The sequence below is a fragment of the Chlorocebus sabaeus genome, chromosome 14 (genome assembly GCF_047675955.1).
Source record: "Chlorocebus sabaeus isolate Y175 chromosome 14, mChlSab1.0.hap1, whole genome shotgun sequence".
NCBI lineage: Eukaryota > Metazoa > Chordata > Mammalia > Primates > Cercopithecidae > Chlorocebus > Chlorocebus sabaeus.
Window position 1 is genome coordinate 60,972,399 of NC_132917.1, and position 25,199 is coordinate 60,997,597.

At 44.1% G+C, this 25,199-nt stretch overlaps 1 protein-coding gene across 1 annotated transcript; it reads left to right on the plus strand.

The window, feature by feature from the left end:
• Positions 1 to 10,245: 10,245 nt before the first annotated feature.
• Positions 10,246 to 14,622, plus strand: C14H2orf74 (chromosome 14 C2orf74 homolog). The gene is made up of 4 exons (XM_007970510.3): positions 10,246 to 12,404; positions 12,638 to 12,751; positions 12,848 to 13,028; positions 14,151 to 14,622. The coding sequence occupies exons 1-4, from the start codon at positions 12,289 to 12,291 to the stop codon at positions 14,322 to 14,324; spliced, it is 585 nt and encodes a 194-aa protein (XP_007968701.1). The 5' UTR covers positions 10,246 to 12,288; the 3' UTR covers positions 14,325 to 14,622.
• The last annotated feature ends 10,577 nt before the right edge of the window (positions 14,623 to 25,199 follow it).

A 25,199-nucleotide genomic window follows, 5' to 3' on the forward strand; every position in this document is an offset into this window, starting at 1 on the left:
GGCTTGTCTTTTCTTTTCTTTTTCTTTTTCTTTTTCTTTTTTTTTTTGAGATGGAGTCTTGCCCTGTCACCCAGGCTGAAGTGCAGTGGGCACAATCTCAGCTCACTTCAACCTCCGTCTCCTGGGTTTAAGTGATTCTCCTGCCTCAGCCTCCCGAGTAGCTGGGATTATAGGTGCACACCACCACACCCCGCTAATTTTTGTATTTTCAGTACAGACAGAGATGTTGATAACTGGCAGGCTATGCCTGTGTTGGGGCAGGAGGTCTTTGGGAAAACTCTGTATCTTCTGCTAAATTTTGCTATGAACCTAAAACTGCTCTAGAGAAATAAGGTCTTCAAAACAAACAAGAAGTCCTGCACAATCTGTCTAACCTCCTGGTACAAACGTGAGCGCAGATGAGCTTCAAGGGCAAGGTGATACTCACAAACATTGCTTCAGATATGGAGACCATGGAGACCAAAAAATATCTCCCCTCTGACTTCAAGCATGGCCTGTGTATCTGTATTCAACAAGAATAACGTTTTTGCAGGGGATTAGAGTCAGGAGAGTGAGTGTGGTTTTCTCCGGAGTGGGAGTTAACCAATATGTAGCAGGAAGGGTGTTTCAGGGCCTTAGGTGTGTCCTTTTATAGCTTCATAGTCCTGGATGCTGTAATAAGGCCTCCTGCAGACCTTAGTTCTATTTCACAGCTGCCTAGGGTGTTTATAAAAGTGCAACGCCAAGGTTTATTCCAGAGCTAAAGTCAGAAAAACTTTTGGCCCTTCGATGTACCTCAGCACTTGCGAGGCTGTCCTGGTCCAACTGAAAATAGGGATGCTGTGGACTTTCTGGGCCGACTTCCCTGTCTAGATGTTGGGTGCCTTTTTTAAAATTTTTTTTTTTTTTTTTTTTTTAGATGGAGTCTCGCTCTGTTGCCCAGGCTGGAGTGCAGTGGCGCAATCTTGGCTCACTGCAACTTCCACCTCCTGGGTTCAAGTGATTCCCCTGCCTCAGCCTCACGAGTAGCTGGAATTACAGGCATGCACCACCACGCCTGGCTAATTTTGTATTTTTTTAGTAAAGACGGGGTTTCTCCATGTTGGTCAGGCTGGTCTCGAACTTCTGACCTCAGGCAATTCACCCGCCTTGGCCTCCCAAAGTGCTGGGATTACAGGCATGAGCCACCGTGCCCAGATGATGTCGGGCTTCTTGATGGGGGAGCCCAAAAGAGGCATCTCAAGGGTAATTTTCATGAAGGCAGATTTGAGTCAACAGACGAAGTGGCTTAGTCTAGTTCTTCTTGTCCCTGTGTTGGAGATGGCCTTTCCTGGGACTAGGTAGCTGTTATGGTCATGTTGCATAATACTGGATCTGCAAAGATCCCATAATGGTTAATGGAAAAATATTATGGCAAGTCATGGATATTCTCTATAGGGCCAGGTGCTGAGGGTTGGTGAAGTTGTCCTTTGGGGTTAGATCTCGGTTCTCCCTTAGGCCGAGAGTCAATAAACTAAAACTCAGCCACGTTCCTCTGATCCAAGTTCTGTGCCCCAGAGATCTAGGATTCCTGGGATGGAGGTGCACCTGGCCTTCCATTTTCTTTTAGATTCTAGTGAGGTCTTGACTATCCAGGATTCCTCCTAACATTAAGAGCACCTCCAGCAAGAGTATAGCTGGTGTTACTGTATAAACTCCCCTTGATGGGAAGCCTACCTCTTGAAGGTACCTTCTTGATCTTTATAAGGAGTGAGAGCTACAGTGAGTCCTGCACTAAGAGGATCATCCTGTGATGTTGAGAGGGAAAATGGGCCTCCTGGACAGAAACACTGAGACACATTGGGGCCTGCTGTAAGATCCACATTGGTCCTCCCTCCACATGTTCCATCACAGAGCCTGTGTTCTGTGTTCCTTTATGCCTACATATAGTCAGTCAGATGCAGCTACAAGAGGAGACATGAGAAGATCAGGAAAACAAAGCTGACTGTCCTCATAGGCCCTAAAAACAGGAGGCCCTGCACACCACATAGGGCCAGTGGGAAAGCCCCACAGCATGGAGCAGGAGGTAGAGGGGGCAAGAACTAGAGGAGAGAATAGGTCATGGTTTTTGTTGGAGTTTCTGAGGAAACTCAGTTTCTCAAGATTGGCTAGTTTGAATAGTTTCAGGGCTCTGCTTGGCCCCAGGGATGCTGAAGGCAGAGGAATATTGTCTCCTGGGGTGTGCTGGCCAGATGGAGGAGACTTGGCTCTGGATTGGTTGGTTTCATATCAGCGGGATGCCACAGGCCGCACCCTTTGCTTTCACTAAGAATTGGCTAGTCCCAGGAGGGGCAGCCTCAGCTAGAAAGGTTTTTAAGATGTCAAAACAGGCTGGGTGCAGTGGCTTGCGCCTGTAATCCCAGCACTTTGGGAGGCCGAGGTGGAAGGATCACAAGGTCAGGAGCTCAAGACCAGCCTGGCCAAGATGGTGAAACCCCGTCTCTACTAAAAATACAAAAATTAGCCAGGTGTGATGGCAGATGCCTGTAATCCCAGCTACTTGAGAGGCTGAGGCAGGAGAATCGCTGGAACCCGGGAGGTGGAGGTTGCAGTGAGCCGAGATTGCACCACTGCACTCTAGCCTGGGTGACAGAGCAAGACTCCGTCTCAAAAAAAAAAAAAAAAAAAAAAAAAAAAAGATGTCAAAACATCATAATATACAGAAGATCATACATACATACATTGTATACATATGATATACAATACATCATAATATACAGAAGATCAAAATATATAAATACAGGCTGTACTAGATACGTATTGCTACATAACAAGTGACTCCAAAACGTAGCAGCTTAATGCAGACATTTATGAACTGTTAGCTTCTGTGTGCGTGGTGATCCTGGCTCAGGGTCTTTCTAGAGGTTGCAGTCAAGATGTTAGTCTGCAGTAATCTGAAGACTCATTTGGGGGAGAATCCATTTCCAAGCTTCTTCACATGGTTATTGGCAAGAAGCCCTAGTTCCTGGCTGTTGGAAGGAGGTGGGGCTCAGTTCTTCAACATGTGGGTCATTCCATGGGCTGCTTGAGTGTCCCCACAACACGGCAACCGGCTTCTCACAGAGCAGGTGACCTGAGAGAAAAGGCAAGGAGGAAGCCACAGTGCGTTTTATGACCTACTCTCAGAACTCACAGGCCCTCCCTTTTGCTTCATTTTAGTCATTAGAAGAGATTTACTACTATAAATCCAGTTCAGACTCGAGGGAAGGGAGGAATATTAAATAATTAAAACCATCACAAAGTCCAACACCAAATTGATCTCCACAAATTCAGCCCAGGTGCATTGTGGCAAAGGCCACACTGCCCTGGTTTGCCGCAGATCCAGTGATTTCAGTCTCTTGGAGACAATGGTATTTAAACCATGAAGCTTCTCCCTTTTGTGGATTAGAGATGTGAGATTTCTGACGCATCAAGGCGAGTCTCATTTGGAGTCTGCACACAGTTGAGGCTCCCAGGTCTCCCAGGGTCAGGTTTTCAGAAGGCCATGCTTTAAAGGCTGGGGGGAGAACAAAGAGTGTGTTCGGAAATGCAGGACAGGGATCCTGCCAACATCGGTTTGTGGAGTGGACTCTCTCCTTAAAGCTACCTGGTAGCCTGACTGTGCTGTTTACTAAACATTACCAAGCATCATTATAAATGAAGGGAAAATAGAAGTGAGGACAGACAGGAGGAAGACAATTTAAAATGTTTCAGTAAATCAGCAGTAGAAGGATAAAGATGTGAAATTTAAAATGTATAAACTGGGTGCGGTGGCTCACGCCTGTAATCCCAGCACTTTGGGAAGCTGAGGCTGGCAGATCACCTGAGGTCAAGAGTTCAAGACCAGCCAGGCCAACATGGTGAAACTCCATCTCCACTAAAAATATAAAAATTAGCTAGGCGGCCGGGCGCGGTGGCTCAAGCCTGTAATCCCAGCACTTTGGGAGGCCGAGGTGGGTGGATCACGAGGTCAGGAGATCGAGACCATCCTGGCTAACACGGTGAAACCCCATCTCTACTAAAAAATACAAAAAAATTAGCCGGGCGTGGTGGCAGGCGCCTGTAGTCCCAGCTACTCGGGAGGCTGAGGCAGGAGAATGGCGTGAACCCAGGAGGCGGAGCTTGCAGTGAGCCGAGATAGCGCCACTGCACTCCAGCCTGAGCGACAGAGCAAGACTCCGCCTCGTAAAAAAAAAAAAAAGAAAAAAAAAAAAAAGAAGAAAAAAAAAAAAAAATTAGCTAGGCGTGGTGCTGCAGATGTGTAATCCAATCCCAGCTACTCAGGAGGCTGAGGCAGGAGAATCTCTTGAACCTGGGAGGCAGAGGTTGCAGTGAGCTGAGATCATGCCGTTGCACTCCAGCCTGGGCAATAAGAGCGAAATTCTGTCCCCCCCAAAAAAAAGAAAAAATTAGAATTCAAAAGTTCAAGTTCCAATAGTGGGTCATCCTACAGTATACTTGATCAGTGCTTTACAAAGCTGTCAAGGTCATCAAAAACAAGGAAAGTTTGAGAAATTGTTACAGCCAAGAGGAGCCGAAGGAGACATGATTTCATTGTAATATAGTGTCCCGAATGGGGTCCTGGACCCAAAAAAGACATTAGGTGAAAACTAAGAGAATGTGAATTAACCATGGGCTTTAGTTAATAATAATTTATCAGTATTGGTTCATAAATCATAACGAATAGATCACACTGATTTACGATATTAATAATAGGGGAAAATGGGGGTGAGGTATATGAGAACCCCCTGTACTGTCTTCTCAACTTTTCTATAAATCCGAAAACATCCAAAAAAATTGTTTTAAGTCTGTTTTTGCCCAACAGTTACCAAAATCTTTACAGAGAGGAAAACATCCACTTGAGCACTAGGTTACCAATCATGAGCCGTGAATATTTTTAGTGTGTGCTTAAAAAGAAACAGAAAAGGCCGGGCTGGGTGGCTCACGCCTATAATCCCAGTACTTTGGGAGGCCAAGGTAGGCGGATCGCTTGAGGTCAGGAGTTCGAAACCAGCCTGGCCAACATGGTGAAACCCCGTCTCTACTAAAAAAAAATACAAAAATTAGTCAGGTGTGGTGGTGCATGCCTGTAATCCCAGCTACTCAGGAGGCTGAGACCGGAGAATGGCTTGAACCCAGGAGGCGGAGGTTGCAGTGAGCTGAGATCAAGCCACTGCACTCCAGCCTGGGCAACAGAGTGAGACTCTGTCTCAAAAAAAAAAAAAAAAAAAAAAGAAAAGTTTAAAGTGTTTGACTAATCATATTTAAGCAAGTTCCCAATACAATTAAGTTGCTCAGATGACAAATTTGTGATTCAGGGGTTTCTTTTAATTCAACAAAGAGAAATAAAGACTCCTGTGGTTAAGAAAGACTTTGACATCTACAAGAGAAACTAATTTCTAGGCTTGAGAAAATTGCTTTGAGTCAGAAAATATGTTTTATTTCCCATTAATTGTTTATGAAATGTTTCTACTATTTTAACAATTTCAGTCTCATCACCAATGCATTTTTTTTCCTCTTTTGATTTTTTTCATCCTCGCCTCTACGTCCCCCCAAAAAGCCAGAATAGTTGTTGGGCTATTCAAATGAATGTGATTTATTATCTCCCTTTTGCAAGCGAATGAGATAGATTATAAAGAAATCAATGTTTGTTTGTTTGTTTGTTTGTTTTAACAGTTTTTAAACCTAAAGCAGAACATTGCTTTTTTTTTAACAAAGGTTAAGAGGAGACTGAATCTTGAGAATTAGAAATAAGGCCGGGCGTGGTGGTTCATGCCTGTAATCCCAGCACTTTAGGAGGCCAAGTGGGAAGATTACTTGAGCCCAGGAGTTCGAGACCAGCCGGGGCAACATAACCAGACCTTGTCTCTACAAAAAAAATAAAAAATTAGCCAGGCATGATGGCATGTGCCTGTAGTTCCAGCTACTCAGGAGGCTGAGGTGGGAGGATCACTTGACCCTGGTAGGTTAAGGCTGCAGTGAGCTATAATTGCACTACTGCACTCTAGTCTGCATAACAGAGCAAGACCCAGTCCCAGAAAAAGAAATTAAGTAAAAACATATTGAAGAAAAAGGAATGAATAGAAGTTAAAATAATCAGCTGGGTTCTGTGGCTCATGCCTATAATCCTGGCACTTTGGGAGGCTGAGGAAGGCGGATCACTTAAGCCCACGAGTTCAAGACCAGCCTGGGCAACATGGCAAAACCCTGTCTCTTTTAAAAAAGAAAACAAAAATCAAAACATAAGATATTTGGAGTCAAAAAACAATGAAACAAAATGGATGAGATTTAGAATAAAAGATGAAGAGCCAGAGGCCAATAAATTTTGAAAATAAAACATTAATATTTTAATATCAGAGTTGTGCTCACATATATATGTACAAATATGTCCATCAATGCTATTAATAAAAGCAGTAAGTTGTCCAACAATAAGAAAGTAATTGGCTGGGCGTGGTGGCTCATGCCTGTAATCCTAACACTTTCAGAGGCCAAGGTGGGCAGATCGCTTGAGCTAAGGGGTTTGAGACCAGCATAGGCAACATGGTGAGACCTCGTCTCTAAAAAAATACAAAAAGTTAGTGGGCATGGTGGCATGCACCTGTAATTCCAACTACTTGGGGAGCTAAGGCAGGAGGATCGCTTGAGCCCAGGAGGTGGAGGCTGCAATGAACCAAGATCGTGCCACTACACTCCATCCTGGGTGACAGTGAGACCCTCTCAAAAACAACCACCACAACAAAAAGATTCTAGGTATTTAGTCTCCATTTCTGTGTTTTGTTGCAGACCAATGACAATTTAGGGACTACACCAGTCTATAGATCTACTTAGAGTAGTACTAGTGACCAAATCCCTCAAATATTTGATTGATTGATTGATTTGAGATGAAGTCTCACTCTGTCACATAGGCTGGAGTGCAGTGGCGTGATCTCGGCTCACTGCAACCTCCCATCTGCCTCCCGGGTTCAAGTCATTCTCCTGCCTCAGCCTCCTGAGTAGCTGGGTTTACAGGCCCACACCACCACACCTGGCTAATTTTTGCATTTTTAGTAGAGACCGGTTTTACCATCTTGGCCAGGCTGGTCTCGAAGTCCTGGACTCAAGTTATCCACCTGCCTCAGCCTCCCAAAGAGCTGGGATTGACAGGTGTGAGCCACTGTGCCTGGCCTGGAGAGAACCTATTTAATGCTCAACAAGTCAGATCAGGAAATGGCAGATGGGTGCTATGACTCTTGTATCAGGGCTCAGAAAAGGAGGCAGTGTGATGCTCGTTGCAATGCTGTGTTGGTCAGGAATCTTGGGGTGCAATGCCCATGAACCCCAATTAAACCAGCTTAAGCCAAAAAGAAAAGGCATTGACTCATACAGCTGAAAGTCCAGCTTCCAGTCCACACTGTAAGTCAAGACTTCAGGCATAGCTAGATCAAGCAGAGCCCTTTTTAATTTATCTCTCTCCATACTCTCAGCCCTGCTTTCTTCCATGCTGGAAGTTCCTGCAGATATCTTAACACTGAGGTTAATTAAGCTGATTTAGATCATATGTTGAGCCTTGAACTGTGGACTATCCTGATCAGCCAGGCCTGGGTCCTGTGTCCACTGCCCCTGGTTTCTAAACTCAGGCAGCTTAATTCAGGAGTCCTTTGAGTGTCCTCACTCATCCTGTAATTCCTGGATCACGTTTTTGTCACAGGATTTCAACAGATCACATGGTCAAGGCCTTAGGGAGGTGGTTGGGGATTCACATATGCCCTGGACCATCGGGAGCCCAAGGGCTGCAGACCCTGTCACCAGGAGTGCACACCCTCTGGCCACCATAGCAAAGAAGTCTGCAGGCAGGAGGTAGGCAGTAGGGCAGGACTGCTTATTCTGTATGGAAGAGGCAATATCTGACCCCAACATGACAGATGCCAGGAGCACGAGAAAAGCCCCCCTTGCTCCAAAGAGAACCCTTGCTCCCTCATCTTCTGGTTAGTGCCTGAAATTCTACCATGACCGTCTTTAACCTTAGGCCCACGTTAAGGTATAGATATCCATGAGAGTTACTATCAAGCATTCTTGTTGTGAAGAGTTAGAAAACAGGTTTTGTTAACAAGAGGGAATAAAAATCAGTGTAGGGTAGGAGATGAGAAATTACAAAGACTATGAAAGACCTTGGGGGTAGGAGGTGAGAAATTGCAAAGACTGAAAGACCCTGTCACTTCCCAGCATGCTTGGGACCGGAGCTGGACAGGGCAAGGGGTTGGGATATAGGTAAGTGACAAGGTGTTTTCTACATCAAGTGAGAACTCGGAGAAAGCACGATTGGAAGTGTCACTGAAACGCCAGGGGTTCTGTCTAGGTCTTGCTGTCGGCCGCTCAGAAAGCCAATCACTGAGACAACGAGTATTGCCAGGGAAGAAGGCTTAGGCTTTAATCTGGTGGTGCAGCTGAGGTGAACAGGAGATAAAGTCTCAAATCTGTCTCCCCAATCGATTAAAACTGAGGGATTTACATAGTGGGGAAGGCAGAAAAACAGGAATTAGGGAGAGGTAAAGAAGCAGTCAGGATGGGGGGTCTGGTGTCTCATTGTCTGGAGGTAGTGATCGGATGGGTTTTAGTTCCTTGCCTGAGGGTCAGTTTCCTGAGGAAGAAACTCTGATGAGATGAATCTGTTTCAAGTTTTAAGACCAGGGAGAGTCCATTTCTATGTTTATTCAACAAACTATAAATATTAGCTTATTAGCTTTATGGGACAATTGGGCTGATTTCAAAAGGAAGCCCAATGGATGGTGATTGCATAATGGAAGGGAATCCAAGAACCAAGTCCTTTTTTTTTTAGATGGGGTTTCACTCTGTTGCCAGGATGGAGTGCAGTGGTGTGATCTCAGCTCACCGCAACCTCCACCTCCTGGGTTCAAGCAATTCTCCTGCCTCAGCCTCCAAAGTAGCTGGGACTACAGAGGCGTGCCAACACACACAGCTAATTTTTTGTATTTTTAGTAGAGATGGGGTTTCACCATGTTAGCCAGGATGACCTCAATCTCCTGACCTCGTGATCCTCCTGCCTCAGCCTCCCAAAGTGCTAGGATTACAGGCTTGAGCCACTGCACCTGGCCTTTTTTTTTTTCAAGATGAAGTCTCTGTCACCTAGGCTGGAGTGCAGTGACATGATCTCAGCTCACTGCTACTTCTGCCTTCCCAGTTCAAGCAATTCTCCTGCCTCAGCCTCCCAGGTAGCTGGGATTACAGGCGCACACCACCATGCTGGCTAATTTTTGTATTTTTAGTTGAGACAGGGTTTCCCATACCAGGCTGGTCTCAAACTCCTGTCCTCAAATGATCCTCCCACTTTGATCTCCCAAAGTGCTGGGATTACAGGCGTGAGCCACCACACCCGGCCAAGAACCAAGTCTTAAAGGATTGAGAGGTGGGACAGGTAAAGGGGTAGGGGTAGGACATTCACAGTGGGGAAACAAATTGAACGAATGAGTGGAGATTGAAATAAAATCTGTATGTGCTGGTATTTTTATTTTTGCAATGCCTGTTGCATACCTGGCCACTTTACAGACAAATTCCCTTTTCTTTGTTCCATAAATAATTTTAAAAATTGTGATAAAATATACATAACAAAATTTACCATTTTAACCATTTTTAAGTGTGCACTTTGGTGGTATTAAGTATATTCACATTATTGTGCTACCATCACCACTGTCCACCTCTAGAACTTTTTCATAATTCTAAATTGAAACTCTACAGCCATTAAACACTGATTTCCCATTTCTTCCTCTCTGCAGCACCTGCTAGCCATGATTCTGCTTTCTGTGTCTATAAATTTGACTATTTCAGGTACTTCATATAAGTGGAATCATACAACATGTGACCTATTGTGTCTGGCTTACTTTACTTAGCATAATGCCTACAAAATTCATCCATGTTGTAGCATGTATCAGAATGTCATTCCTTTTTTTTTTTTGAGATGAAATCTCACTCTTGTTCCCCAGGCTGGAGTGCGATGGCACAATCTTGGCTTACTGCAACCTCTGCCTCCCAGGTTCAAGCAATTCTCCTTTCTTGGCTCCCTGAGTAACTGGGATTACAGGCACCTGCCACCAGGCCTGGCTAATTTTTGTATTTTTAGTAGAGATGGGGTTTCACCATGTTGGCCAGGCTGGTCTAGAACTCCCCTCCTCAGGTGATCCACCCGCCTCGGCCTCCCAAAATGCCGGGATTACAGGCATGAGCCACCGTGCCCAGCCCAGAATTTCATTCCTTTTAAAGCTGAATAGTATTCCATTGTGTGTATATACCACATTGTTTTGTTTTGTTTTGTTTTTTAGATGGAGTCCCACTGTGTCACCCAGGCTGGAGTGCAATGGCACGATCTCCACTGACTGCAACCTCTGCCTCCCAGGTTCAAGCAATTCTTCTGCCTCAGCCTCCCGAGTAGCTGGGATTACAGGCACCTGCTACCATGCCCAGCTAATTTTTGCATTTTTAGTAGAAACAGGGTTTCACCACGTTGACCAGGCTGTTCTTGAACTCCTGACCCCAGGTGATCCACCCGCCTCGGCCTCCCAAAGAGGTGGGATTACAGGCATGAGCCACCATGCCCAGCCACCACGTTTTATCTATCCATCCTTCGATGGACATTTTGGGTTTTTCCACCTTTTGGCTATTTTGAATAATTCTGCTATGAGCAAGGGTTTACAAATATCTGTTTGAGTCCCTGCTTGCAATTCTTAGTGTATGCACCCAGAAATGGAATTACTGCATCGTATAGTAATTCTTTACTTAATTTTTTGAGGAACTGCCATACTGTTTTCTACAGTGACTGTACCACTTTACATTCCCACCAGCAATGCACAAGGGTTCCAATTTCTCCATATCCTCACCAACACTTTTTTTTTCTTTCTAAAGTAATAACCCCCCTATTGGGTATGAGGTAGTAACACATTGTGGTTTTGATTTGCACTTCCCTAATAATTAGTGATGTTGATCTTTTTGTGTGTGTGCTTATTGATCATTTGTGTATCTTCTTTGGAGAAATGTCTTGAAATTCTTTGCCTGTTTCAAAATTGGGTTTGTTGTTGTTGAGTTGTAGGAGTTCTTTATATATTCTGGATATCAGTCCATTAATAGACTATGTGATTTACAAGTATGTTCTCACCATTGAAGATTATGTTGTTGGATTTTCACATATGGCTTTTATTATGTTGAGGTAGTTCTATTTCTCATTTGTTGAGTGGTTTTATCATGAAAGTGTGTTAAATTTTGTCAAGTGCTTTTTCTGCATCAGTTGAGATGATAATGTGTTTATTTTTCACTTTTATTCTGTTAATGTGATATATTACATTGGTTGATTTTTGTGTACTAAACCATCTTTGCATTCCAGGAATAAGTCCCACTTGGTCACGGTGTGTAATCCTTTGAATATGTTGCTGAATTTGGTATCCTAGTACTTTGTTGAAGACTTGTACATCAATATTCATAAAGGATATTGGTCTGTAGCTTTCTTTTTTTGTAGTGGCTTTGGTATCAGGGTAATGCTAGCTTCATAGAATGACTAGTAAGTGTTCCCTCTTCCATTTTTTGAAAGGTTTGAGAAAGATTGGTGTTAGTTCTTCGTTAAATGTTTGGTAGAATTCCACAGTGAAGCCTTGAGCTCAGGGCTATAGAGAGGGATTTCATAAGAAGGAAGCAGACCAATTGTTCATGGTCTGTGAAAGAAGCAATAAAAGAAACAGGCTCAGGTTAGGAAAGGAAAGGTGGTGTTTGGAGAGTAGGGAGAAAATCCTTGCCCAAAGAATGGTCAAGGCAGTTTCATATGGCCTCTAACCTGGACCTCTCAGAGGAGGGGATGAACAGGCAACAGCCTCGTGGTTCTCCAGCCTCCAGGTGATGGGCTGGGGTTGGACTGGCTCTCTGGTGTCTCCAACTCAAGGGCTCCATGATTCTGTGATGTCACTGAAGAGAGAAGAATGGGGAGCTGGGCTCAGCTCCAGCTGTTCCGATTCCTCTCTCCTCTGGATCCTGATAGTTTTTGGGGTGAGGGAGGTGAGCTGCGTGATCACACGTGTCCCAGCTCAGTCTCCCCTCTGGCCACCTCAGCCCCCACCACAGTTATGGAGAGAAATTAGCCAGTGTGAGTCAACTCCACAACAAGCAGAGCATCTTTCCTGAAGCTGAACTGACCAAAAGAACAACAATGAAAACAGCTTTTTGTTCCTCTGTTTCTAGAAAACTTAAAGAACAAGAGAACTACATTCAAATTGAGTTGGAAAAGAATATTTGGACAATCTGTGATTGTGAGAGTGGATGAGTCTTCTAGCTAAACCTATGAGCTTTGAAATCACAGCAATCACTTTCTTCATCATCCTTCTAATTTGCTTCATTTGCATCCTCCTTTTATTGGTGGTCTTTTTATATAAATGGTATAAATCCATGCTGATAATTGGGATCAGATTTCAAGTCACATTAGCAAATGTATCTAGAAATAATGTAAAACAATTTAAAATAGAACAAGTAATGATACCATCATTATCTACTTTTTTCATTTCAGCATTTTAGAAATGCTGATATGCTGTTTAAAAGTGAAGTTTCTATGCCACACCTTAAAATCAGGGCCATTCTTCCTTTTCTGAATTTGTGGCTTGTTTGTTTTCAGTTTCCAAGGCAGGAAAGGTAAAGAGACAAAGAAAGTGCCTTGTACAGATGCAAACGGAGGTGTAGACTGTGCAGCTGCTGAAGTGGTGACAAGCAATCCAGGGGACCATGAAAGGCGAGTGTGGCGCAGGATATGTCAGAGGCCATTTTGTGTGTGATAGTGGGGATGAGGATGCATGAATGTTTAAAACTCTACCGATTAATTTTCTAGGGTATTAATGCAAGTCATGAATTTGGATGTGCCAATGAGGCCTGGCATTCTTGTCCAGAGACAGAGTAAGGAAGTGTTGGCCACACCCTTAGAAAACAGAAGGGACATGGAGGCAGAAGAGAAGAACCAAATAAATGAGAAGCAAGAGCCTAAGAATGCTGGAGAAACTGGTCAAGAAGAGGTGATGTGTTTTTCTACTCTCAAGGAGCAGTTTAGAATTTGTTTGATTGAAAAGAAGGTACATTCCTCAGCTAGGTATAATAATAGGAGATGGAGGGCCAGGCGCGGTGGCTCACGCCTGTAATCCCAGCACTTTGGGAGGCCGAGGAGGCTGGATCATGAGGTCAGGAGATCGAGACCAGCCTGGTCAACACGGTGAAACCCCCATCTCTACTAAAAATACAAAAATTAGCCGGGCGTGGTGGCGCACGCCCATAATCCCAGCTACTTGGGAGACTGAGGCAGGAGAATCACTTGAACCCGGGAGTCGGAAGTTGCAGTGGGCCAAGATTGCCACTGCACTCCAGCCTGGTGACAGAGCGAGACTCCGTCTCAAAAATAAAAGTAAAATAATAATAATAATAATAATAATAGGAGATGGAGTTGCCTGTAACTTAGGTTTGTAGGTAGAATGAGTCCAATGCCCACAGTCATTTAAGCCATTCTAGTTGCTTATCAGTTCATGTTACTAAACCATTACATATGCCAAGTCTAGAAACTTGCTTAGTCTTCATTCTTATATTTGTGTTTTTCTTAATAATTCCCCTTCAGTTTGTTTTTCTCAAAATCCTAGAATCTTAGAGCTGTTAAGAGAGTATCTAGTGATCCAACCCTCTCCTGTTTCCAATGAGAAAATGAGATGAATTGTTTACCTCTCCACTGTGGCCAAGCTTAGGCCCACACTGTGGCCCCCTGTCCTAGATCTAGGGTCCTACAACAGCACACAGCATGGCTGGGGCCTTCTTAAGCTCCGTGTCTGGGACTCCCTAATAAGAACAACTCACATGCCCTCCCACCGCATGGCCATGCCCAGTCCATGACAGAATGATGGTCCTGATGGCTCTTGGGTTTGACCGCTTCGTGGAGAGAATTACATGTCACCAAATGTTATTTGAATATGTCAGTGTATGCTTTTATAACCATACAAATGTGAAAATGTGATAGATTATTGCTGCTTTCCTATATCATTTAGAAATGCTTTTTCTGTTTCTCGTTAACAGTGTACATATAACCTGTAATTTTAAAAGCAGGGCATGTCATAAATTGATTATTTGTTTATATTGTTTGTCCCATTCTCTTGCAGGATGATGGTTTGCAGAAAATACACATATCTGTCACTAGAACTCCATCAGCTGTTGAAAGCCAAAAAAGACCTTTAAAAGGAGTGACATTTTCTAGGGAGGTAATTGTTGTGGATCTTGGAAATGAATACCCTACACCTCGAAGCTATACTCGAGAACATAAAGAGAGAAAATGAAGCTCAAAAAAGGGTAAGAGTGAAAGAAAATGTAACCTTTGACTAACATTGAAATGACTGAGGGTACAAAATCATGTTGAAACAACAAAACAATGGGGAATTAAGCAAATAAAGATAGTATTTTACCTTTGTGCAGAAAGAAGTGGGCCATATGCAAAATTCTGTAAGTAAAATACTTAGAACTTGAATATAGTTTTTTAAAAATTCAAATCTGAGTTCAAGAAATTGATTGTATTGCCCTTAAAACTGTCTACTCAAACACCGTTCTGGCATGTGAATAAAGTGATTTTTGTTTGTACATATGCCTATTATGTACATCATTATTCAAGGGGGATTTTTTGAAATAATACATGTTCTGCATCCTCTGATCATAGGCATTCATGACCAATTAACATTACAGCTGTCATCACGGAAGCTTCCATAACTGTCGTCTTCTACTACATAATCCCCCATTGAACTCAGTCCTGAAATGTTTCTTGTACTGACCACTGCTTTTTAAAAATTGGTACAGGCTGGGCGCGGTGGCTCCTGCCTGTAATCCCAGCACTCTGGGAGGCCGAGGTGGGTGGGTCACCTGAGGTCAGGAGTTTGAGACCAGCCTGGCCAACATGGTGAAACCCCATCTCTACTAAAAATACAAAAATTAGCCAGGTGTGGTGGTGCGTGCCTGTAATCCCAGCTACTCCGGAGGCTGAGGTGGGAGAATTGCTTGAACCAGGGAGCCGAGATTGTGCCACTGCACTTCAGCCTGGGCAACAGAGAAAGACCCCGTCTCAAAAAAAAAAAAAAAAAATTGTTACAGAAAACAAACTACACCAGCGTGGGCAATATAGGGAAACTCTGTCTTGACAAAAAATAAAAATAAAATAAAATAAGCCTGGCATGGTGGTGCATGCCTTTGGTCCCAGCTACTAGGGAGAAACAGGCCAGACATGGTGGCTCACACCTTTAATCCCAGCACTTTGGGAGGCTGAGGTGGGCAGATCACCTGAGGCCAGGAGTTTGAGACCCAGCCTGGCCAACATGGTAAAACCTCATCTCTACTAAAAATACAAAAAAACTAGTAGGGCGTGGTAGCGCACTCCTGTAATCCCAGCTACTCAGGAGACTGAGGCAGGGGAATTGCTTGAACCTGGGAGGCAGAGATTGCAATGAGCTGAGATTGTGCCACTGCACACCAGCCTGGGTGACAGAGGGAGACTCCATCTCAAAAAATAAAACAAAAACACAAACTACTACCAACAACAAAACATCCTATTATTTTAGGCAAGTCCTGAGATTATACTATTCTTGATTTCAGTGGTTTAAATCTTGCTGTCCATGTGTGAAATATGACAGTACAGACTGGTACGACATCATCCACACACCTGCAATATACATTTGTGAAATGTCTAAGGGGCTCTGAGAGAGAGAAAAAGCAGATTTGTTTAATTCAGGGGCTTAGCCCATTGTCATGTGGATGTTCCATAAATGTCTGTGAAATGATTGGGAGTATAAGTGATAAATATTTTAGAATGTGGAACTATTGCCAAATGGGGTGTATTGACACCCTCTGCTGGGAGGCATGTTGCTGTGGGCTGGGACCATCCCACTGTGAGGAGGAAAAGGGACTTAGACAAATGGAAGGATTAGATAGATAAGACAAGCAGCTGGGGAAGAACATGAGCCAAGGCAAAGAGGTGAGGATGTATATTGGGTTTGATTCACACCGGTTGGCTGGCACTGAAGGTGGATGTAGAGGAGAGTTGAGGGGCAACAGTGAAGTGTGGTGAGAAGTCAAAGTGAGGTTCACTTAGGATCCCAGGCTAAGGGTATAAAGTGGGAAATGGATCCAAGCTGTGTGGACTGCTGGGGGAGGTTGCCTGCACATATATTCAGAGTCTCTTTACATTTTTTGTCTTTCGCCTGATGATAATACTAAATTTAAAATTTTGTTCATTTTGGTAAAAGGTATATAACATAAAACTTGCCATCTTAACATTTTATTTAACTTTAATTTTAATTTTATTTTTTGAGACAGTGTCTCACTCTGTTGCCCAGGCTGGAGTGCAGTGGTATGATCAGGGCTTATTGCAGCCTTGACCTCTGGGGCTTAAGCAATCCTCCCACCTCAGCCACCAGAGGAACTGGGACTACAGGCACATGCCACCATGCCCAGCTAACTTTAGTATTTTTTGTTGAGCTAGGATTTCATCATGTTGCCCGGGCTGGTCTTGAACTGCTGAGCTCAAGCAATCCACCCATCTTGGCCTCCCAAAGTGCTGGGATTACAGGTGTGAGCCACCATGCCTGGCTTCATCTTAGCCACTTTTAAGTGCACAGTTCAATAGTGTTTTAAGTACATTCACATTGCAGTGCAACTGTCACCACAGTTTTGTAGAAGTTCCAATAGAGGAACATGATGGGAAAATTGGCCATCAATACCTATAACCATATAGGCACACGGAATTCCAGAAGGCCATCCAGATCATGACTATAGCGTGAACAGCAGAACAGTCAACAAAGAGCATCTGGCACTAAATGTCCATTTGACTTTTATTGGTTCTGTGCTTTTGTTGTATTTGATTTGCAAATATCTTTTAAAGTTGGATGAAGGGAGTTGATATCCATCTTTGCATTTCTACATATTTTTAAGTGACACTATAATATAAATAATCTTAGGTAATAAGGGAAGAAGTCCATTAGAGCTTTCCTCCAGGAGTAAGTTATTGAGGATTAGCAACTCGGAGGTGGTAAATGGAGATGGCTCCAGTGACAATTCAGATTTGAAGGATGTGGACCTGGAATAGGAGGTGGCAGAATGTAATGAGAAGATGAAAGATTAAGGCACATCACTTCCTGGTTAGATGTGGGAGGAGCGAGAGGAGGGCGCAAAGATGGCTCCTGAGTTTGGATACCTGCGAGACAGGAATAGGAGAGTCCAGAGAAGTAACTAGTTAGGGCAAAAAGATAGGCAGGTTTTAGCTCTGTTATATTTGAAGTACTGACTACAGATTCAACTGAAGATGCTCCGTGGACAGTGAAGCTGTAGGGCTCCATGTGTCTATCTCCTAAGCTATGGCCCCAGAGAAAAGTTGAGCAGTTTTTTCTCAATGCCTGTTGGTATTTCTCTTGCAAAAGTGGGATCAAACTTGCCACTTTACCTCTTTAATTAGCTGTTGGTCCAGGGACTTTCTTCAAATGACTGCCTCAAACAGGACACATCACCCAAAAGCCAAAAGGGAAAAGTCTGATAAAGCTTGGACTACTTAAAATTTTTGTTTGTTTGTTTAGCAAAAAAACAAAACAAAACAAAAAAATATATAAAGTCAAAACTCCAACAACAAACTAGGAAGGCCTATTTTTAAAACAACTTTTTTTTTGAGAAGGAGTCTCGCTCCGTCACTCAGGCTGGAGTGCAGTGGTGCGATCTCGGCTCACTGCAAGCTTCGCCTCCTGGGTTCATGCCATTCTTCTGCCTCAGCCTCCCGAGTAGCTGTGACTACAGGCGCCCGCCACCACGGCCGGCTAATTTTTGCATTTTTAGTAGAGATGGGGTTTCACCATGTTAGCCAGGATGGTCTCGATCTCCTGACCTCGTGATCTGCCTGCCTCAGCCTCCCAAAGTGCTGGGATTACAGGTGTGAGCCACCACACCTGGCCTAAAACAACTTTTATACTGAAATAATTTCAGATTTATAAAAAGGCTGCAAGAGTAGTAGAAAGAACTTCACTCAGATTCCTCAGTTAACAGTTTACCACAATAGTCTTACCATTTTCTCTCTCCATATATACATATTCACATTTTTACAGCATTTGAGAGTAAGATGCAAACATTATGTATCATTTGCCCTTGGTACTTCAACACATATTTCTGAAAATCTGCAACATTCTCCCAGATAACTGCAGGTCAACCATCAATTAAGATTGATTCACTATTACCACTATCTATCTGCAGTCCCCATTCAAAATTTGCCAGTGTCCCAATTTAATATATATATTAAATATATATGTATAGAAGAACATGTATATAGATACATCCCTTCCATCACATTCTGGTTGGTGAGAAGCAAGTCACTAAGTCCAGCCCATGTTCAAGGGCAAGGAGATTATACCTTTTGAAGGGGAAAGTTTCAAAAAAGTTGTGGACCAGAGTATCCATTTCTGTAGCTATCTATCCTTATACAAGACCATGGGCTCACACCAGCACCTCCAATTCCAATCCAATAGGGTGTATTATAGCTTTACTCACTCCATATTTGTAAACACCTTCTCTAATAACGAGAAATCTGGCTTCCATTATGCTCAATTTACTTACTTATTGCTCAATCCCCTGTTTATCATGATTCCACCAAACACAGGGTCAAGTATCCTCAGCTCCAGCATTATTGACTCTGGTGATTGTTATGCTGGGAAATGTTTTTTTTTTTTTTTAATTTATGACCAAAAGTTGATTTCCTTATAAAGAAATGATTAAGAACATTCAGATACATAAGAAATTATTTCACCCATAGGAATAAGAAAATATGAATCACCTAGTTTTAAATTGGCAAAGATAATATGTATAGGCAGAAAAATAAATGGCCAAAAAAAATTTAGATGCTCACCTGACTTCAAAAAAAAACTAAAGTAAAACAATAAATATTTATTCATAAAAAAATTATATTGATTTTTAATCTATCATACTGTCAAATATTAGAAAGATGGCTGATACTGGTGAAGGGTTAAAGAGGAGGAGGAAAAGAATTCTCATTAGACAAAAGTAACTGACCCGTGAACAACATGGGCCCACTTATATGCAGATTTTTTTCAGTAAAAGTTACTGAGTGTGTGCCTGCCTCTCCTGCCTCCCCTTCTACCTCCTCTACCTCTTCTGCCTCTGCCAGCCCTGAGACAGCAAGACCAAGCCCTCCTCTTCCTCCTCCTTAGCCTACTCAGCATGAAGATGATAAGGATGAAGACCTTTATGGTGATCTACTTCCACTTAATGAACAGTAAATATATTTTCTCTTCCTTACTTTCTTTTTTTTTTTTTTTTTTTTTTTGAGACAGAGTCTTACTCTGTCGCCCAGGCTGGAGTGCAGTGGCATGATTCTGACTCACTGCAACCTCTGCCTCCCGGGTTCAAGCGATTCTCCTGCCTCAGCCTCCCAAGTAGCTGAGATTACAGGCACCCACTATCATGCCCGGCTAATTTTTGTATTTTTGTAGAGGCGGGGTTTCATCATGTTGGCCAGGGTGGGCTTGAATTCCTGACCTCAGGTGATTCGCCTGCCTTGGCCTTCCAAAGTGCTGGCATTACAGCCGTGAGCCACAGTGCCTGGGCTTCCTTATGATTTTCTTAATAAAACTTTTTTTCCTCTAGCTTACTTTATTGTAAGAATATGGTAAATATAATATACAAAATATATGTTAATCAACTCTTCTAGATAAGGCTTCCAGCCAACAGTGGCTAGTAATAGTTAAGTTTTGGGGAAGCCAAAAGTTATACACAAATTTCTGACTGTGTGGGGGAGTCAGTCCCCCTAAACCCCCCATGTTGTATAGGGGTCAACTGTGTAAGTTGATAAATCTTTCTGGAGGATAACTGGGCAGTTTCTGTCAAAATTGAAAATATATGCACCTTTCCTTTCTGCATGCCACTAGCTAGAATGTACCCTGTGATAAACTTGCAAAACTTTACCCATGCATAAACTTGCTTGTTTCCTCCAAGTGAGGCGCAGGAAAAGAGAAGGAGGAAGAGGGAACGAGGGAGAGAGAGAGGTAGGCAACCCACCAGCAAGAAAATGGGGAGTTTTGGCTGGGCACGGTTGCTCATGACTGTAATCCCAGCACTTTGGGATGCTGAGGTGGGTGGATCACCTGAGGTCAGTAATTTGAGACCAGCCTGGCCAAGGTGGTGAAACCCGTCTCTACTAAAAATATAAAAATCAGCTTGGCATGGTGGCAGGCACCTGTAATCCCAGCTACTTAGGAGGCTGAGGCAGGAGAATCACTTGAACCCAGGACGCGGAGGTTGCAGTGAGCTGAGATTGCACCACTGCACTCCAGCCTGGTCGACAGAGCAAGACTCCGTCTTAATTAAAAAAAAAAAAAAAAAGCCCCGGCGCGGTGGCTCACACCTGTAATCCTAGCACTTTGGGAGGTCAAGGTGGGCAGATCACAAGGTCAGGAGATGGAGACCATCCTGGCCAACATGGTGAAACTCCATCTCTACTAAAAATACAAAAATTAGCCGGGCATAGTGGCATGTGCCTGTAATCCCAGGTACTCAGGAGACTGAAGCAGGAGAATTGCTTGAACCCGGGAGGCAGAGGTTGCAGTGAGCTGAGATCATACCACTGCACTCCAGCCTGGCAACAGAGTGTGACTCTGTCTCCAAAAAAAAAAAAAAAAAAAAAAAAAAGGGCAGTCTTTTGGTAACCTAATCTTGTAGGGAACACCTAATCTTGTAGGGAACATCTCATCACTTTTGCTGTATTCTGTCCATCAGAAGCAAGTCACCGGGTCCAGCCCACACTCAAGGGGAGGGGATTACAGAAGGGCACAAATACCAAGAGGGAGGGATAGGTGAGGGTCATCTCAGAGGCTGCCTGCCACAGAGACTCAGGTTGGTACTGCCCTAGGTGGTGGGGAAAGCAAACATCAGTCCTCTTGGGAAATACTTGACTTCAGCAGAGGTGAAGAGCAGTTTTAAGACACTGCCAAGTGAAAGTGCCCCTGGTTTTAGAGAGATCGCATGGAGGCAGTGGAGGCTGGACTGGAGGAGAAAGAGACTAACAGGGACAGAGAGACCATTAGGAAGACCTTGCAGAGATCCAAGCAAAGATCCATCCGTGCCTGGCTGGCTTCTTAACTGTCTTCAGCTCAACAATCCTTCAAATTTTGGTCTCCCACTGTTACTAGCAGTGGAATCTAATCCTAATGCAGACAGATGGTAACACTATTTCCATTTTACAAACAATGAAGTACACAGAGATTAAGGAACTTGCCTGAGGTCACTCATCCGGTAAGTGGCAGAGCCAAGACTTGGATCCAAGCACAGGGCTTCAGAGCCGGCCAGTGTGGGCGGCCGGTGTGGGCCACTGCTGCTAGAGAAGACACAACTCAGCACACATTTGCTTCACTGATGGTATAAAAAGACTTCATGGTGGCTTTCACTCCCCTGTCCAAATGTCCTCACTTTTGTCTTCTCACCCATTCTGCTTTGTGCCCATCCTACTTTCCACTCATTCCTAACCTGCACATCTTTGCTGATGTGATTCTTCTTTGGTCTGGAAGGAACTCTCTCATCTCTCTACCTGTTGAAATTCCATTCATCCATCAAGGCCCATCTTCTTTCATATTCCTCCAACAAATGACTTCATCCACTCTTACGAACTGATGTATTTCACAAATATTTATTGAGATCTGCTGTGTGCTGGGCACAAGGGATTCTACAATGTGTAAAACAGATGAAGTTAGTTGTAAGCTACTGTACTTATCTTTGGGTTTGCTACAGCAGTGGCTTTCAAACTTAAAAAACAAACATAGTCTAACCATAATACATCACCACACACACACACAACCCCCAATGATTTAAGAAACAATATTTACCTTTACTATATGTAGCCATTCTGATCATTTAAACTCAATTCTATTCTATTTCATTAAGATAAAAATGATGGTTGATACCTTCTGTAAAATTTTACCTCTACTAAAATTAATTTTATAGCCAATTAAGAGCCTATTAATGAGCTGGAACACACAAGTTTGAGAAATATTCATTCCATCCTTCACCCAATCATCTAAACAAAGATGTCCTTGGTGCCCACTATGTGCTGGGCACAGCTTTGGCATCGGAATAAAAAGGAGGAAGAGTGTTTTGCCCTCAAGGTGAGCAGGCCAATGAAGATAACAGAGCTTGAGAGCAAAGGCTACACACACAGTGCTATGTGCTATAGTGGTAGTGTGCTTGGGACACATGTGCATGCTGGTAGCTCAACAAATATTAAGAGAATTAAACTAAGGGATAGGCACCAAAATTATAAAAAGAAAATGGAATAGTGACTTCCTCAAAAGCAGACCCTTAGCAGCTCATGGGTCTACTGTGATGTGAAACTGGCATCCAACTTCTGATTCTCTAGTGCATTGCTAATAAGAGTCAATCCTGGGCTAGGTGTGGTAGCTCATGCCTATAATCCCAGCACTTTGGGAGTCCAAGGCGGGCAGATCACCTGAGGTCAGGAGTTCAAGACCAGCCTCGCCGATATGGTGAAACCCTGTCTCTACTAAAAATACAAAAATTAGCTGGGCATGGTGGCACGCGCCTGTAATTCCAGCTACTTGGGAAGCTGAGGAAGGAATTGCTTGAACCTGGGAGGCAGAGGTTGCAGTGAGCCGAGATCATGCCACTGCACTCCAGCCTGGGCAACAGAGCGAGACTCCGTCACACAAAAAAAGTCAATCCTGGATATGTACATTTCAACCCCTTTCTCTTGAGACAGATGAAGTGTGATGGAGTTGTGTTTAGAAAAGGTGAAAATAATCTGGGTTTACCCCAGCACAGGTCGGTTATGGGAGAAAGGACATACTTGAGAGGATTTTACATTTCTTCCCCCAAAGTCTGTCAGTGTTGTCACCCTCACTTTGCTGCATGTAAGCTGCCACCTGAAGTTGTCCAACTTGCCACCTCACTTGCATCCTCTCCCACATCAAACCAATCAAAACAAGGTAGGTAGAGAAACATTCATTCTGATCTTTCTGATCTTAGTAGAGAAACCGGTAGGACAGTGAAAGGGTGGAAGCAGCTGGCTGTTCTCTTCCCCTGTGCCGACCCGTCCTTTGCCTGCGGTGGTCCACGAAATACACTCACGAGTGGAGGCATTTTCTCCATTTGCCTACCGGAGCTACCACGTTCCAACATTATTTTGGGTCTTCCTATTGCAGGCTGACCCTTCGGACCCATCTCCTCTCATGGCTTCTGGGACTTGGCTGCACCACTTGTCCCTCTTTTCACCAGCTGATCCCTACCAGGGGACAGAAACATTTAAAGGGAAAAGGCAAAATCTCCCTTCATCCACTTCTCTATCTCATTACTGTCCAATTGTCTTACCTGTCCTTGCCCAACATTCTGAAAGCAGTCTCGGGCTCCTTCTCTCCTCCCATTCACTCGTCATCGGTGACCAAGCTTCCGCCCTATCGTTCACTGAAACTGCTCTCTGCAAAGGGTCCAAGGACCTTCTTTGTTGTTACACCCAATACCTATCTCTATATATCTTTATCATCCGACTCGTACTTTTCCACACTTGATGCCAATGGCCACTGCCTCTACCGTGTACCCTGGGTCCCTGATTAAATGCTTCTGTGATTGCCTTCCTCCTTCTTAGTCGCTCTTTGCAGGCCCCGTCTTCCCTGCCTACCTCTTACCTGCTGATTTTTTCCAGAGTTATAGCCCAAGCCTCATTCCAGCCTCTTTCCATTCTAGTCTCTGAGGGCACAGCTACTAACCAAGCTGCAAGTCTCAGTCGCTGAACAAAACGTTTTTCTCTGCTGCACCCCCGTGTCTGACGCACTCAGATTCCACTTCTGAACACCTCTCATCCCTGAATATTTGTCACCCCTTCTCCACCCTGACAAGTCCCCCTCCTTCCAGTTTCCATCTTACTCCTATCCATTGTCCAAAAGTCCGTAAGAATGATTTTTTTTTTTTTTTTTTTTTGGTGACAGAGTCTCGCTCTGTTTCCCAGGCTGGAGTGCAGTGGCGCGATCTCGGCTCCCGGGTTCACGCCATTCTCCTGTGTCAGCCTCCCGAGTAGCTGGGACTACAGGCGCCCGCCACCACGCCCGGCTAATTTTTTTGTATTTTTAGTAGAGACGGAGTTTCACGGTGTTAGACATGATGGTCTCCATCTCCTGACCTCGTGATCCGCTCGCCTTGGCCTTCCAAAGTGCTGGGATTACAGGCGTGAGCCACCGCGCCCGGCCAAGACTGATTTTTCTAGAACATATTTGACCGTGTCATTTCTCCATTTAGGTTGCCTCAGTGGTTGCCCATTGCCTGTACGACCAAGTGCAAGCTCCTTAGCAGGGGAAACGAGGCATCTTATGATCAGGCAACCCCACCCCGCTGCTCCTTCATGTGACTCTGTTATAGCTGCTTTAGTGAAGTGTGAAAGGTGAAATCAAAACGTCTTTTTGTTTTGAGGTCAAAACGCCTTGAAGCAGTATGTTTACATGACTGTTGTAGCTTTCTGGAAGATAATGTTGGAACGTGGTTGGAACGTGGTAGCTCCGGTAGTCAAATAGAGAAAATGTCTGCACTCGTGAGCGTTATTTCGTGGACTACCGCAGGCAAAGGACAGGTCGGCACAGGGGAAGAGAACAGCCAGCTGCTTCCACCCTTTCACTGTCCTACCCATTTCTGTGCTAACTACCCATGTAGTTAGCAGAGAACACCCCAGTAACATTGTCCAAATAGTTCGGGCAAAGTTTTTGCTAGAAGTCGAAAATTCGTGAAAGGAATCAATACTCCAAGATAAAGTGCATCAGTTTGCAGTAATATGCGTTTGCAATCACATTCTTTGGTTCTCTCTAAAGGGCTGTTACGTGAATAAAACGGAAATACTCCTGCAGTAACATGGGACTAGTTGGAAAGGTGCTGGGAATGCGGGAGGGAGAGAAACCGCGTCGCGGAGAACGCCGCAGCGCAGCTACTGCGCGCGAACTCGCTCTCAGGCGAAAACCGCAAACGGTGTGACGGGAGCACGTTGTGGCCCCAAAGGCTGGTCTCACAGCGACCTGGGCGTTCAAGGTCGTGTCCTCGAGGGCCAGGGAGCCTGCCGAGGCCACCGCACGGCCATCTCGCGTCTGCACCGCCGGTTGGGCTCTCAGGCACCCGCTACTCAGAGCCCCGTT

Bases quoted from the DNA above. Each gene is read 5' to 3' on its own strand.
- C14H2orf74 (XM_007970510.3), top strand. From the start codon at position 12,289: ATGAGTCTTCTAGCTAAACCTATGAGCTTTGAAATCACAGCAATCACT. The intron at 12,405-12,637 runs GTATAAATCCAT...GTTTGTTTTCAG, and splicing joins GTGGTCTTTTTATATAAATG to TTTCCAAGGCAGGAAAGGTA. The intron at 13,029-14,150 runs GTGATGTGTTTT...ATTCTCTTGCAG, and splicing joins GAGAAACTGGTCAAGAAGAG to GATGATGGTTTGCAGAAAAT.